Genomic DNA, 14,133 nt, shown 5'->3' with positions numbered 1-14,133 from the left:
GGGATGGAGCAGACAGCGAAAAGGTTAATTAACTGAGAGCGATTCGACTTTTAGGCCAGACTTACCAGTGACAATCAGTCTTCCTGTTGTGCTTGCTGTCCCAAACTGATTCTTAGCGATACACGTGTAGCTAGCTGCATCCCGTTTGGTTACATTGGCAATCTTTAATGTTCCATCTGGAAGCAAAGCAATCCTGAGAAGAGAGCGGCTTTTTACTGTATTGGGTAAGATAGCGAGCGTGAAGTAAGACTACAGTGTTCAGCTCTGTTTTGGATTTGTATATAGTCATGACGTTTCCATCTAACGCCAGGTATATAATAAAATTCTCAAAGATTTGTCAAATAACTCAGATTTAAAGACTTTAAATCGATGATGTCAGTGTGAAACCCTCATCATGCTGAAAGGTCACTGACTGGCTAGATATTTTAAAAAAAAATAACATGCAAAATTAAAAACATGCCCCCCCACTTTAGTGTTTTATTATATTATTTCCACTAGCTGGGTCATCATTTTTAGAAATCTGTAGTTATTTAGAAGATGTCTATCTCCAAACATGTAGAAATCAAGACATGAGCTAAACATAAGCTTATATAGAAATCAGATGGTTGTAACAATTTTTCAACTGATGTGGTATTCAGTGAGAAAATGTGTGCAAAATTCATTTTCTAAACACTGCTCCAATTTACAGCGTGACTGCATATGTGAGTAAACATTTCCCTTCCAGTGTCTGCATACATCCAGTCTTGAAAGAGTACGTGGGCTTCACATATGCTAAATGTCAGTCAGCTTGGGAATTCTACCAATTTTCCGCCGCTATAGATGCAGCTTCCCATCTGGAGCCGACTAAAGAGGCTCGGTGCTGTTTTGACAAGACGCCTTGCTTGTATTGTTCTTTTTCAGACCTCCTCTTCAATAGGCAGCATGGGAGCGATTCAAACGGCATTTCTTTGCCTGCGTTTGACTTTGTATTGAGTTTGCATTCATTCTGTCCTGTCTGTTGTGTGTGAGCGTGTGTTCCAAAGTCTTGATGTACGTACGATAACTTACAGGAGGTTTTAGAAACTATCTGAGCTTTTTGATTCCTTTGCCTATCGAGATGACAAAAAGCCTGAAACGTGACATGCCTTTGGAATTTTCTACCTTTAAATGCTTCTTTATTGTGAAACGTTCCAGTTTATCCAATAAAAAATCCAACAGAGAAGGGCACCAAACTAAATGAAGCACCACTTTATACCCCTGAAAGCAACGCTTGATGTTGGCTCATTGTCTTTGTGCCTGTGTTCAGAGTTATTTCTTGTCTATTGAGACTGCTCTCCAATCTGCATCAAAGCTTTCGTCTCTGCTGTTTGGTGATTGCATCAATCAAGCCCTTGTAACTCTTTGTCTGTCACGATAAAACAGATAATTACAGGTGCAGTAGCTTCATTCTTACTTTTGAATTCCTTCCTCAGTTTACGAGATGAGCGGGAATTCCATTTACTAGTCTTTTATCTTCTTAAATATTTAACACAGGCAGTGTTGATATGACCACCTAGCATCTTCAGCCTTCACACCGAGCTATTTGCACACGAGGGGGCACGCAGTATATTAGCTATCTGCAATTTTCCTGGTGGGCGCCCTCTCGTTCTTCTCATTAGCCTTTCCTTCTATGCATCTCCGCAAATGCCAAACACACTATTGAAACAAGTCAGCTTGCAGTGAATGCGAATGAAAGCTGCCAGTAATATACACTTGGATTTTTATCCTACCTTTCAGTTCTCTGCAGGATTTCATTCCCTTTCTTCCACAGGCTAATTGCTGGGGGTGAGGCCTGAGGCTTGCATTCAAGAGTGACTTCGCTGCCTGAGCGAGCTTTTAGCAAGGCCCTTAGCGGACTTTTGGAGAAAGTAGGAGGTGAAGCTGCATGTAGGGGAACAGAGAAAGGTGAGAGATTAAAAAAAAATAAATATATGGGCAATCTGAACCTTTGCAGATCAACCGTGCTGTACTGAGATAAACTCTCCTTCAGCTTTCAGAGAAAGCAGCCTGAAATCTCCGCACAAAAGCCTACTGGTCTCAAAGTTCGCCACTAGTCATCCCACCCTTCAGCTGCATATCCATGTGCACACCATGCACCTCAAGCATGTCCCGAGCCATAAACTATTGTCTGCACTCATCAGTTTTTTGTTAGCCATCGTTGGGACACTCAAGTGTCATCACATGTATCAAGAGAGTTGAATTTCTTATTGAGCCAGTCAGATGGAAGTCATCAAAGCTTTGCAAATAAATCAATACCCTGTCTACATGAGAAGGCATGCACAATGCCACAAAACAATGCATTTGTAGTATCCAAATCAATACGTGAAATGACTGAAAGTAAAACGAGACACTCTATCAGATTCACATTTTTGCTGGCAAAGCCCATGGTGACATCAAATGCGTGCACAGACTGATTGCAGAGGAATGTTATAGCAGGCTGCTGGTTTTTATCTTAGGAGATGATCAAACGCATAGACAGATAAGCAGGATAAAAGCAGGAGGAGGGAGGCAATCTTACCTAACACCATTAGCTGGGCACTGGAATAAATAATTCCATGTTTGTTTTCAGCCACACACTGATACATCCCAGAATCGGAACGGTTTAACGAAGATATAGAAAGGGCTCCGTTTTCAATTTGTACACGGCCCTGTGGAGGAAAGAGAAAGAGTCCTGCATATCCATCGCAAGGCCAGCCTATTATATCCAAAGGCACAACAGCAATTACTGCAACTCTGCGTATGCTAAGCTTGACATAGATGAGGAAGTGCAGTGGTGAAAACTGTTTACCTGCTTCACACACCGAACAGAAGAAGTGTTAACATAATTTATATTTCATGACCTTTCAGGATGATCATGATGATGATGACAGATCACATCATTTTTAACAGCTAAAGTTGTCTCCGTGCTGCGTGGGGAGGGGATCGATGCTTTCTAAAGCATAGTCTGGCTATAGAATAGCTAACGTCTGCATTAGCATACATTAGCTAACGTATCCATTAGCATACATTACTTATATACACACAGCATATTGACATTATTGCATTTACAATTTCTGGTACAGACCAGCTCAATTTTTTGTTGTTACTTAGAAACTATTTAGAAACTAAGAAATTTTAGCCAGAAAAGAAAGAAATGTAACATATCTCCATACATCAGCCATCACTTGCTCCCCATTCTTCAGCCAGCTGTAGGATGGTTTAGGCTTTCCATTAGCCTTACATTCCCAGAAGAGGTTTCCCTCTATGGAAAGAGCTGTGTCCGCCATCGTCTGGAGCCAGTGAGGTTTAGCTTGGAATAAATGAAAAGGTTACCTATTCAAACATGCGTTTTAATTATAGAAGCACTGGATTAGTAAAGAATTGCATCAGGAATCATACAACCATAAAAGCAGCCTGGCATTAAAGCTTAAATTTAAGTCAAATTTTAAACTTTACAAGTGGATTACCAGCTTAATGAGAAACATGGGATGGTAAACAGATTTGAATATTAACTGGAAATGAATTTAAAGCCCTTGGAATAATAGCCATTTATCATTTCTACCCTTAGCTTGTTCTGAAATTTCAACAACATTAAGCCTCAAACGTCCGCAGAAAAAGGTTTTATGTCGAGCAAATGGGATTCAAGCTGCTGGCCATCTGCATGTTTTCTGGACAACTGTGGATATATATGTTCCATTTGTCCCTCCACCTCACTGTCATTCGATTTGAAACGGCTCACTTACCGTGGAATGAAATACGACCCCGTGCAGCATTTTTGCCTCTGCGATTCTCCGCCATGCACTCGTACGTCCCCGCATCCTCCTGCTGGAAATTAGGGATTTCCAGGACGGCATTTGAATTCTTCATTTTGACTTTGCTGGGGAAAGGGACGCCGCTCGTTCTCCTCCAGCTTATTTCTGGGACAGGGCTGTAAAAGAGGAACAAAAAGTTCCCAGGATTGTAACTGTCACTCGCTCTGATCAAAGTGTGATTAAGGACAGAAGGAAAAGTAGCTGTAAGAAAAAGCAAAAGCTTTGTGAATTCTCGTTCACTGCAAATCAAACTGTGATTGCCAAGCTGTCGGATGCTCTTAAAAGAACTCTTACTTCTGCTCCCTTGTCTTTTTCATGCGTTCCTACGGATTGATGAATCTGAGGATGAGTAATGCTAATGCTTGTGCATTCTTAAATCGTCTTGAGTAGCTGTAATTCATGTGTGAATGCGTGTACCGTTTGTGTCACAGGCATACAGTGACTTACTTTCCCAAAGCGAAGCATTCCAGTTTCACCGCTGATTCTTTCGCAGCTGGAACTGAATCGGGAAAATGGACTTCTATTTTGGGTTCATATTCACCCATTACTCCTACAGAAGGGAGACAATAGATGACAAGGTTTTTACATCAGTGATTAACAGCAGACTCACACTCACCGTGAATCAGGCAGAGCGAGAGCAATAACACAGCGGGGCAGCTAATGCAAAAGTTATGCATATGAATACAAAGTGACCAGTGAAAGCATTGTAAAGGGGGGGGGGATTAAGAGGTGGGCTATAAAATGACTTATTTAGCTGAGATTGATAACATTTGGCTATGTGACTTCATTCAGGAGTTTATTTACATTCACATCACCGGGACAGGTCAGTGACTTCCTTGCAGAGAGAGTAGCCTGCCCTTTATTATTACCAATCACAACCTGGCAGTCTCTAAGCAAGAACTGATTTGGGGTCCTCTTCATGTTTTCAAATTAAAAGTCAGAAAAGACTGTGATAGAGCTGACGCACTCTGGGGAAAACATGTAAAATATGCAACTGCATCTTCCTCTGTGCTTAGTTAGAATATATTTGTGGCATTTTGATAATAACACAACCTAAGAAGCCAGCTCATAAAAGCTTTGTGCTGCAGCTGGAATACCAAATGAAATCAGTGGCTTTTATGTAACTCTGTGCCACATTGTAAAAGACAAGCTTTGGAATTCGTGTCTTTACTAATGGTTAACAACTCATCTGTTGCTGTCTTACGGCTCAGTTTTAGGCTGGTAATAATCCCTTTTGCTGTCCTTTCGATTTTTCTTGTTTGTAATAATGCACTTGTAATTGTTTGACAGTCACAGCTTTCTCATTTTATGTCATCAAAGCTTGTAAACAAATATTAATAGCATTAATAATTCATAAATGTTCCAAATTCTTCAGCTGGAGGAGGATAAACACCAGCCAAATGGATTTTTCACAACCCGGCTATTATCTGTTGAGTGCGAAGCAGGTCCTACCACCTTGCTGGAGTATGATCAATTAGTTGCTTTTATAATGAAATTAAAATTTGGAACTTAAATTATAACCTAGATCTTAACGAGCTGAAATCATGATGAATCCGGGAATGCAGCCTTCAGGCAGAGAAGTCTGACCACAGATTAAAGCTGCATGGCATATGAGCATAAAGATGAAAGCCTGTTTTTAGTGTTTACCATCGCTTCTGAGGACCAGTGGTGTGGGAGAGCTGAGGATCTTCTCCCTTGTGACAGTGTTGTTAACCACACAGGTGTAGTTGCCCACATCTGAGCGCTCCACTTTGGCGATGTACAGGCTCCCTGTCTCTTGAGAGATGAATCTCCGACTGTCTTGTTGGACAAAGTGAGGGTATTCATTGAAGATCCACGCAAATGTCAGCTCTAGAAGAGAAAGGAAGACAGTTGAACTATGCAGCAGCGGTCCACTTTCACACCTCGGCTGATTTCACACGTGTTAGTCGCATTGGCCCCTGCTGGAACAGCTGTATCAAAAGAACTCGGCTACGGCCTTAAAATGTGAGCGTATCATGTCATTTTCCTTCCCTTATCTCAGTTTCCTTGGGAGGAGATACCAAGACTGGGTGACTGTAGCAGCTATCAGTGCAGAAAAAAAAAATGGGAGAGCTAAGGAAAGGGAGCGAAACAAAATGGATTACAGCGCGTCAGTGGCCCTCCCCTGACACATGGCCTCCATTCCCTGGGTCCCTGAGCGCCTTAGTTCAGGGGTGGCACAGGCAAGTCAATGGTTGGATTGAGGGATGGATGGATTGGCACAAATATATGTTGTCATGCCCCTTTGCAAATGGCAGGTCTACCATAAGAAAGGAGAGACTTTCTGTGATGAATTACTGTGGCATTTTCTCAAAGAAAACACTGCAAAGACTTTCAAGAGTTAGGAGATGCTCTGTGTAATCAGCCACTTCAGAGGTAATGGGCTCAGAGTCAAAAGGTGTACACAATGACTGTCAATTGCCCCGAGGGGGGGAGCCCATAGATGGGATTGAGCGTCCGAGCTGGGTGCAGCGATGCAGATACAAAGCTGCCTCTGATTAGGCAAAAGCGGCAGCATAGTTCAGAGTCAGCATAACCTGGAGCTGAACTATGTGTCTATAACGGGCAGTAATATCATTCTGCCAAGCAATTCTTTGTTAAGCGAACTGACAAAGAAAATACAACACAAGTGGTTTTACAGTATGTGGAAGATAAAAGTGCCAAAAAAAAAGCCCTTGGAGTAAACAAATGTCTAAGGTGGAGTACAATAACATCTGCTTGCAATGGTACTGTATTTAATTTTTCATAAATGGGTGTTGGGATAATGCATGCGGAGGGGGAGGAAAAAGCTTGTGCAGAATTCAAAGCCAATGAAGTGTAATGAAAACTAAAAGGAATGCCTCTTACTGTAGGCGTCAGATAAAGTTCAAGGTTACGTGGCACATCATCGCTTTCAAATTTTAAAAAGGAAAAGAGGGTGGAGAGCGAGGACAGCAAGAGAGGGAGCCAGGAAGACAGCAAAAGGGGAAAGAGGTAAGGAAGAAAAACAGGGACAACAGCCTTGCGCAGCTTTACTTTCATTCACTTCGGAAAATGCAGGAAAACACTGTGATACGGTTACAACAGCCAACTGCATATAAACCTATGTCAAAGAGAAAAGCTGTCAAACTGTATTTCACAGAGTACTTTGACCCATTATCCCAAAGACCAGCTGTACAATGCGCTGTGCTACAAACTGCTCGCTTGTGAAGGAAATTGGTTGTTCCACTGTGCAAGCTATTGTATCAAGAGGGTGACAAGCTAGGCAGCAGCCATTGTGTATTTTTTTTTTTTAGTTTTCCGCAGACACTCAGAGCGGTCGGGCTGAGCAGACCGTGTCTTTATCTCGTCTATTTGTAGCCTCTCCTTTATCAAATGCAATTTTAGCATCTCACTTGAACATTTAAAGCATCTTTTTTCTTGAATGTGTGGAGGTGCTTAAATATAAGGCTAACAGCCAAGAGTGCTATGTTCGTTATTTTAGCCTAAATACTGTAAATAGTGTGAAGACAGAAGCCTGGCTCTGTGCGAAAACAAATAAAAAAAAAAACACCTCTTAGCTCCTCTGAAGCTCGCTAATTAGCATATTTATTTCTGTAAAGCTCAAGTGCAAAAAAAAAAAAAAGAGAGAGAAATTGTGGTTTTATGGAGGTTATCATTCACCCTACCTCCTTTATAACCACAACATTTTATACTAAGCAAATCATTATACTGTGGTAATGAGCTGCTTCAGAGGTGCCGTGGCCCAAATATTGTCATTTTCAGCCGTCACCAAGCTAATTTAGTTACTGTTTCCAGCTTTGTTTGAAGCTAAGCTAGCTACCTGCCGGCTTTAGCCTCACACAAGCAAGAAGAAGTAAGTTTATTTCCCAATTTAACTCTCAATGAAAGTGAATAAATATCTTTCTAATTTGAGAAACATGGCTTTAATTAGAAAAATAATCTGAATGAAGTGGAAAGAAAAGCACCCAAGTGCGACTGGCTTATAGGTGTTCTCAATAAACAACATTAAGATGATTTTTACGAGCATGTGCACACATTAATGGGTGTAAAACTGGATTAAGTTTAGGAAAAGGCAGTAATTATTCATCAAAGTTTGCAGTTTGCACTGAGTGGAGGTAATTCTTATGAGCTATGTTTAAATAACAGACAAAACTCTCACATAGCAAACTTACCTCCAGAATGTGGCGGCGGTCCACATAAAAGAACCACTCCTTGGCCTTCACGCACATTGACAGCACTCCTCACTGACTGAGTTTTGAAGTTATCCAGGTCTGATGAGACAAAAAACATTGAAACAGAAGTGGGTGGCGGTTTAAAAGAATAAGACTGACAGTCAGATTGACCAAAAAGTGTGATTCAAAGATTTTCTATATCCACGAGGGTTACTTTTAAAGAGAGTTTTGAAGGGGGGGACATAATTCTTCCCAAACTCCCCTCACAGAATCACTGAGCCATGTGTTTGATGCTACATTTTGAAGATTGGGACTTTTATAGGGCATCATTGATTGCCCTGGGACACCTCATGACAGCCTCCAATACTTTCAAAGACATCTGGTGTGCTGATGAAATAGACGGACCTGACTCTGTGACGTTTACCCTGCAACGCTGCACTTTAGGAAGAGATTAGGCTGAAATAAGATAAAACTAGCAGGGGAAAGAAGAAAATACTGTGCACAGACTGAACAAACACTGGTGAGCGCGCATGACAAATGACAGTTTGCAGTGCCAGCAGCAATAAGTAACATCATTATTAAATGTGGTGTAATCTTGCACTTAAAAGCATTAGCTTCCCCATCAATACTCTCAGCACAATCTATCCCCCTGCAAATGAATGAGCAGTTGCTGGCAGACAAAACCTAAACCTGGGATGATAAACCACCCCTGGCTTCATGACTGATGGAGGGAAGCTGCTGCAGTCCGCTCTGTACTCTGTCTGCACCCTCTGGCTAACAGCCTGGAGTAAGCCTTCCAAACACAAACAAAAGAAAGTCAGTGTGACCGATAAGGGAAATTAGGAGAAGGAAGATTATGGAGAGAAGTGGGACAGAGTGTTGGTAAGATTAATGAGCGGCTCTCTGATGACCACAGTGGAATCAAACAGAGCCAAGTCACGGCAGGACACTTAGAAGGCCACAGGAGGAGATGGCTGACTTGAAATACAGACAGAGGCATCCTGATCTCACTAGGTTGTCTTTAGAAGAAATGTCATTAGGAGAGTCGATCTTCAAATGACATTTAGGATTCTCAGGAACTGTGTTGGAGCAAGAAACGTACAGTGCTACGTACTGATCACATTTTTGGTAGTTGTGCACTAAAACATATTTATATAATGAATACGGACCTAGAATGTTTAATTCAACAAACACGTGGATCTTGTCCCACAGTTGTGGCCAATTTCTGGATTATTTCTTCACAAATTAAGCAGGTAAAAGGACTAGAGCTGATTCCAAATGCGGCAATTACATTTGGAAGCTTTTTCTGTGAAACTGCATGTGGTCAAAGGAGCATGCAATTGGAAAAAAAGGACCATCCTCAGGCTGTAACAACAAAGTGAATACATCAGAGAGATAGTGGGAACATTAGGGGGAGGCCAAATCAACGTTGGTGTTTCTCTTCCAATTCAAACATAAAACCAAGACTTTGTGAGAGAAAACACAAAGGTGATGAGTAAAATACTGATCTGTCTCAAAAATTGAAAGGCCTGATTGGATCTTGCCAAAAACATCAGAAAAATCCAAACAAATTCAGCTGAAACTGGGATCAACCTTTATCAAAATAAGGTAGGTAGGTAAAAACTGAAGACCATCCCGAGCACACAACATCCTGTGTAAAACACAGCGAGGGCAGTGTGATGCAAAGACACTGTTCTCACTGAGAGAAGACAGAAGCAGCTGGATTCATTCTGAAATGAACAGTTCTACACTTACGCCTCAGATTCACATAAATGCAGTAAAATATTTAGAGACTCAAAACCAACTCAGGAGTCTCTGAAGCCAAATAAGTGCAGTTATGCAATGTCTGAGCCAATCACCTGTCCTCAGACTTATTGAGTTGCTTATCACTTGCTGAAGATGAAATTTTAAGTCAGACCCACAAAGTAGCATCTGAAGACGTGTGAAAAAAGTGAAAAGCATTAATCAGAAATTCATTCTTCCTTAGCTGCTAATCCAGTTCAGGGTCACCGGGAGTACTGGTGAGAGTCAGGGTACGTGCTGGAAAACATCGCCCATTATTCTTAAAGTCCATGATTTCCAGACAAAGTATTAAAAATGAGCATCAACTACAACTACATTAGACACCTGAAAATATGGATAAAATGGAAAGTGCAACTGTAACCACTAAACAAAAAGAACAAAAATTGTGGCAAGGTTCAGACATTTATGGATGCAACTGCACAACAAGCCTGGCAACAGCTGTTTATAATTATAATGGCAGGACCTTTAGAAACAGGGGAAGGTGAATCAGAGGTTTACTAATAATTACTTAGTGAAAGAGAAACAGATGGCGCCTCTTTTTACAAAACTGCACAGAGACGGGTGAAGATGAAGCTGGACTCGGTGCTGGAGGGGATGTGCTTCTCTCTTCGCTGGGAAAAAGAATAATGGGCTTCACTGGAGTGAACTGACCACACACTGTAACTCTGAAAGCTAGAGGCCAAACTCACTGTAGCTTCAGTGATTCCTTTGTAAGCAGAATCAGTCTTTGCCATACGAGAATGGCTTGCCTAGAGATTACAGAGAGTGACCATTACAGCTCGACGATGATTGGTCTGGGCAATGGCGGCGCCATAGAGACACTCCCTGTTATATATTGTGTCCTATTGAGCTCTTGAGTAAGCTCCTTTACCTGCTACTCAGGCACTACAGCACCGCTCTCTAAGCGTATGACGTATTATTTTTCCAAAGCTTCTGGTAAAATTGTACCCAGTGACACAATTTCTATCTCTGTCTGCTCCAACATTGCTTTAAAAAACGTGTGACAAGGAAAGAAACGTGACAATGTGACAAGCAGTTTATTCTGACTGTTCAAATTATAGGAACAGCTGTGTCATATTCTGACTGTCAGGAGAAAATCAAGCAATGGCCAGTGAGTCTTGTATGCCAATATCCACAGCGTGACTCTTTCTTAGCCCCTGTGAATGTATGTAATGCTTAAGCATGTGAATGTATGTAATGCTTAAGCATTGTTGATTTTAAAATCAACTCTGCAGAAAAATAAAATCTATCCTATCATCAAACGTAAGGAGCTTGTATTATTTTTTAAGCCACAGCTCTTCCAAAGACTGTGAAACAGGAAAATAACTGCTGCAGATCCCCTTCTGCTAATTTGTAATTCATGAAATACAGATATAAAGAGACAATGGTAATTCAAACCACTGGGTTTGAGACCTGTGTGATCATCTAAGTGGCCTTTTTTTTTCTGAATTCCCAGATCTCATAAATGAGTTTGACCTTGGTTGTATGAAAGCAGACTTTCTAAATCACAGTATTTTAAATTAATTTGGAACATTTTTTTTACGTTGTAAAAATGAGCTGTGGGAGGATATGCTTACAGTGGTTGCAGCTGAATTGTGAAGGCTAAGCAAAGCAAAAGAAAGCACGACATTTCTATCTTAGGGCAGTGGCCTCATTACATGGAAAAACTGAATATCAGCCTTGCTGATCTTCTAGACCTCCCTCACTGTGCATTAGGCAAGACAATAAATGTCAAGCAGTTCTCCTCTTCACCCAGTCCCCACGAGTGAGATTCATTACTGAGCTGTAGGGATAATGGCAGTCCATCTCCTGAGAGGAAGTGAAAGGCTCTCTATCCTTGGGACATGATCAATAGTCAGGAGGCCTGATCAAGAGAGGAGAGGTGCCTCTACAGTGCCTGTCTGGAAGGTGGGACCACAACCAACAGCGTCACTTCTCAGCCCCCCTTTTGTCTTCGCAGGCTGCTATAGTAGCAGTCCTGCCACTGTCTGATCCACTTACAGTCTTCTGCGCATATTACACATAAAGAAAGAGCTGGTGATTGCATAGACGCAAAGACCTCTTAAGCGTTAGTTGTGTTTGTCCGCTTTAAAGTCTGTATCACAAAGGCTTGCGTATCACTTGGTGAAATATGAGGCAGTTTGGATGGAGCATAGATGCTGTCAGAGCTGGAACCGCTAATGAGAATCAATGGAGTTCAGAAGCAGTCAGAAGCTTCCTCACCCACTGTGTTTGTTGTATCTGACATTTCATTCGATTACCATTTCCCCTCTTGAAAATCTATTCCCAGGCAATCTAAATGAGAAATCGCAATAGTAAATGAAAAAAAGAAGGAAGGCCTGGGCTGCAAGCATATTACTCACATGTCAGGCTGTCAGACAGCAGATACAAAGAGATGCTAGAATGTCATAAGTGTGTCAGAACCATGCCAGGAACGTGTTAGCAATTGTAGGATCACTTACATGCAAATTGAAGGCTGGCTCTGCGGCTGAGTATGGACCCCCACATGTTGAAAGCTGTGCACTGGTACACCCCGGTGTCTTGGTCCTTGTCCAGGTTGCTAATGATCAGGCTGCCCCCAGACATGTGACGCCGGTAGTCATTCCCAAGATCAATGAGTGTTCCGTTTAGTGACCATCTGGAAAAACGCAAACACAATCAGTAGCTGAGCCCCCTGGAGATGAACACTCGCAGCGTTTATCGATTTGATCAGTCCGCCCACATCATGCTGCGAAGATAAAAGGTGAGCAATAAGAGCAGGGCCCTGTATTATTAACGCAGAAATGCGAACAGCTTTTGCAGCGAGTTAGGAAGAAAGAAAGCATTTCTTGTCACTTTAGACTTCAGTAGTCTTCAGTTTGACTTCATTTAAGGATTTTGTTTTGCTGTTAATTTAGGCAAATTTCCAAAACCCAGCAAATCATCTGTGGTGAATATTGATTTTCTCCTAGTTGCATGAAGAAGTAGATTTTATTTCATCTCATTTTTAATTACCTCCACAGAGGAGGATTGGTACGCTTTAAAAGTCTGCGAGCCGGATGTCTGGAAAGAAAAAAGGTTTGCCTTTCTGATGTTTGCTTAAAATCTTATCTGGACATGTGAAAAAGGTGCTGACAGATTTTAGTAGACTTCATGGAAACTGAGGTCAGAGGCTGAAAAATATTTATGGGTACAAGTTTGTAAAATTATTTTTCATGTATTTAAGTTTTCACAATGCTTTCTGTTCAGCTGGTCAGCTAAGATATTCAAATTCACTACACTTACGTATGTCAGCAATTACTCCCCTGCAATTTTGTAGCACTATAGCTTTTTCCTCTATGTCCAGGTTGTGGTTTTGAGTGCAGGGGCTTAACCACCTGCTTTTACCTGTAAAAATAGTGACATTCCCATCAGCCACTGTTGCATGATATGTATGGAACAAATTTGCTTAATAAGCTAATAGCCAGTGCATTTATTGCAAAGATAACATAGCAGACAGAGCTCAACATAATAAGCAAAAATTGTATCTAATCTCATCTAGTTTTGGATTACTTTAAAATTAAACATGAAATTTATTGCAGCCTATGCACAAATTATGTTCCACAATTGTTCTTCTTGATTATCTTTTCTATAAATTGTCTAAGTAATTTAAAGTAAAGGCGTACTCTACAACACATTAGGTTTTATTTCTGGTGTGTAAAGTTTTGTTGCTGCTGATTTTAATCCACTACCACATGGCAGACTTTATTTTTAAGAAGAGCATTTAAGGAAAATGCTCAGCATTAAGTTTTTTCAGTGTAAATAATAATTCATTAAAAACACCATTTATCATAACTAATTTATGAACAAAACAAAAACAAACATGCTAACTATCTCACCTTGGCATGCAGTATAAAGTACTGGTCATATGATATTTGGTCAAATCAGATTACCCTGACAAAGCACTGACATAAATACCTGCACTTAGACTGCGTTCCTTGTTTAAGATTTAGTTTCCATAATTTAAAGATGCAATGAAACATTATCAAGTAATCAATGGCAAAGTAACTGTAATATAATATAATTAAATACTATTCTCACATGTCATCTGGATTTACAGCTACTTTTTAGGGTATTAAATGATCCTGATTACAGGTAAGCCATACCTTTCTCACCGTGAAGATATCTATGTATCTATACTGCTATATTTACTTCTGTACAAAGTATATGCACAACTTGATAAAGCAGCCATCGTGGCTGTAGACATTGAAGCTTTTGTAACCTAGATGTAAATGAAAAAGAAATACTATGACTGTATGCCTACAATGTGTGCAATGTGATGCAAATTGAAATATAAATGGAAAATAAAATGTGTAAACATTTTGTGG

The 14,133-nt window shown here is 40.7% G+C and overlaps 1 protein-coding gene across 1 annotated transcript in view; it reads right to left on the bottom strand.

The window, feature by feature from the left end:
* cntn3b (contactin 3b) overlaps positions 1-14,133 on the bottom strand; it is a 54,439-nt gene that overhangs the window by 18,420 nt on the left and 21,886 nt on the right. The window contains exons 4-12 of the mRNA XM_031748500.2: positions 12,250-12,425; positions 7,985-8,083; positions 5,457-5,660; positions 4,257-4,359; positions 3,741-3,925; positions 3,171-3,307; positions 2,537-2,666; positions 1,749-1,899; positions 66-193 (exon numbers count right to left, since the gene is read on the bottom strand). Of these exons, the coding sequence (XP_031604360.1) occupies positions 66-193; positions 1,749-1,899; positions 2,537-2,666; positions 3,171-3,307; positions 3,741-3,925; positions 4,257-4,359; positions 5,457-5,660; positions 7,985-8,083; positions 12,250-12,425 (1,313 nt within the window). The remainder of the gene's footprint in view (positions 1-65; positions 194-1,748; positions 1,900-2,536; positions 2,667-3,170; positions 3,308-3,740; positions 3,926-4,256; positions 4,360-5,456; positions 5,661-7,984; positions 8,084-12,249; positions 12,426-14,133) is intronic.

This window comes from Oreochromis aureus, linkage group 5 (assembly GCF_013358895.1).
Source record: "Oreochromis aureus strain Israel breed Guangdong linkage group 5, ZZ_aureus, whole genome shotgun sequence".
In the NCBI taxonomy this organism is placed as follows: Eukaryota; Metazoa; Chordata; class Actinopteri; order Cichliformes; family Cichlidae; genus Oreochromis; species Oreochromis aureus.
The sequence above is the reverse complement of the archived record's forward strand: the minus strand, read 5'-3'. Positions and strand labels throughout refer to the sequence as shown.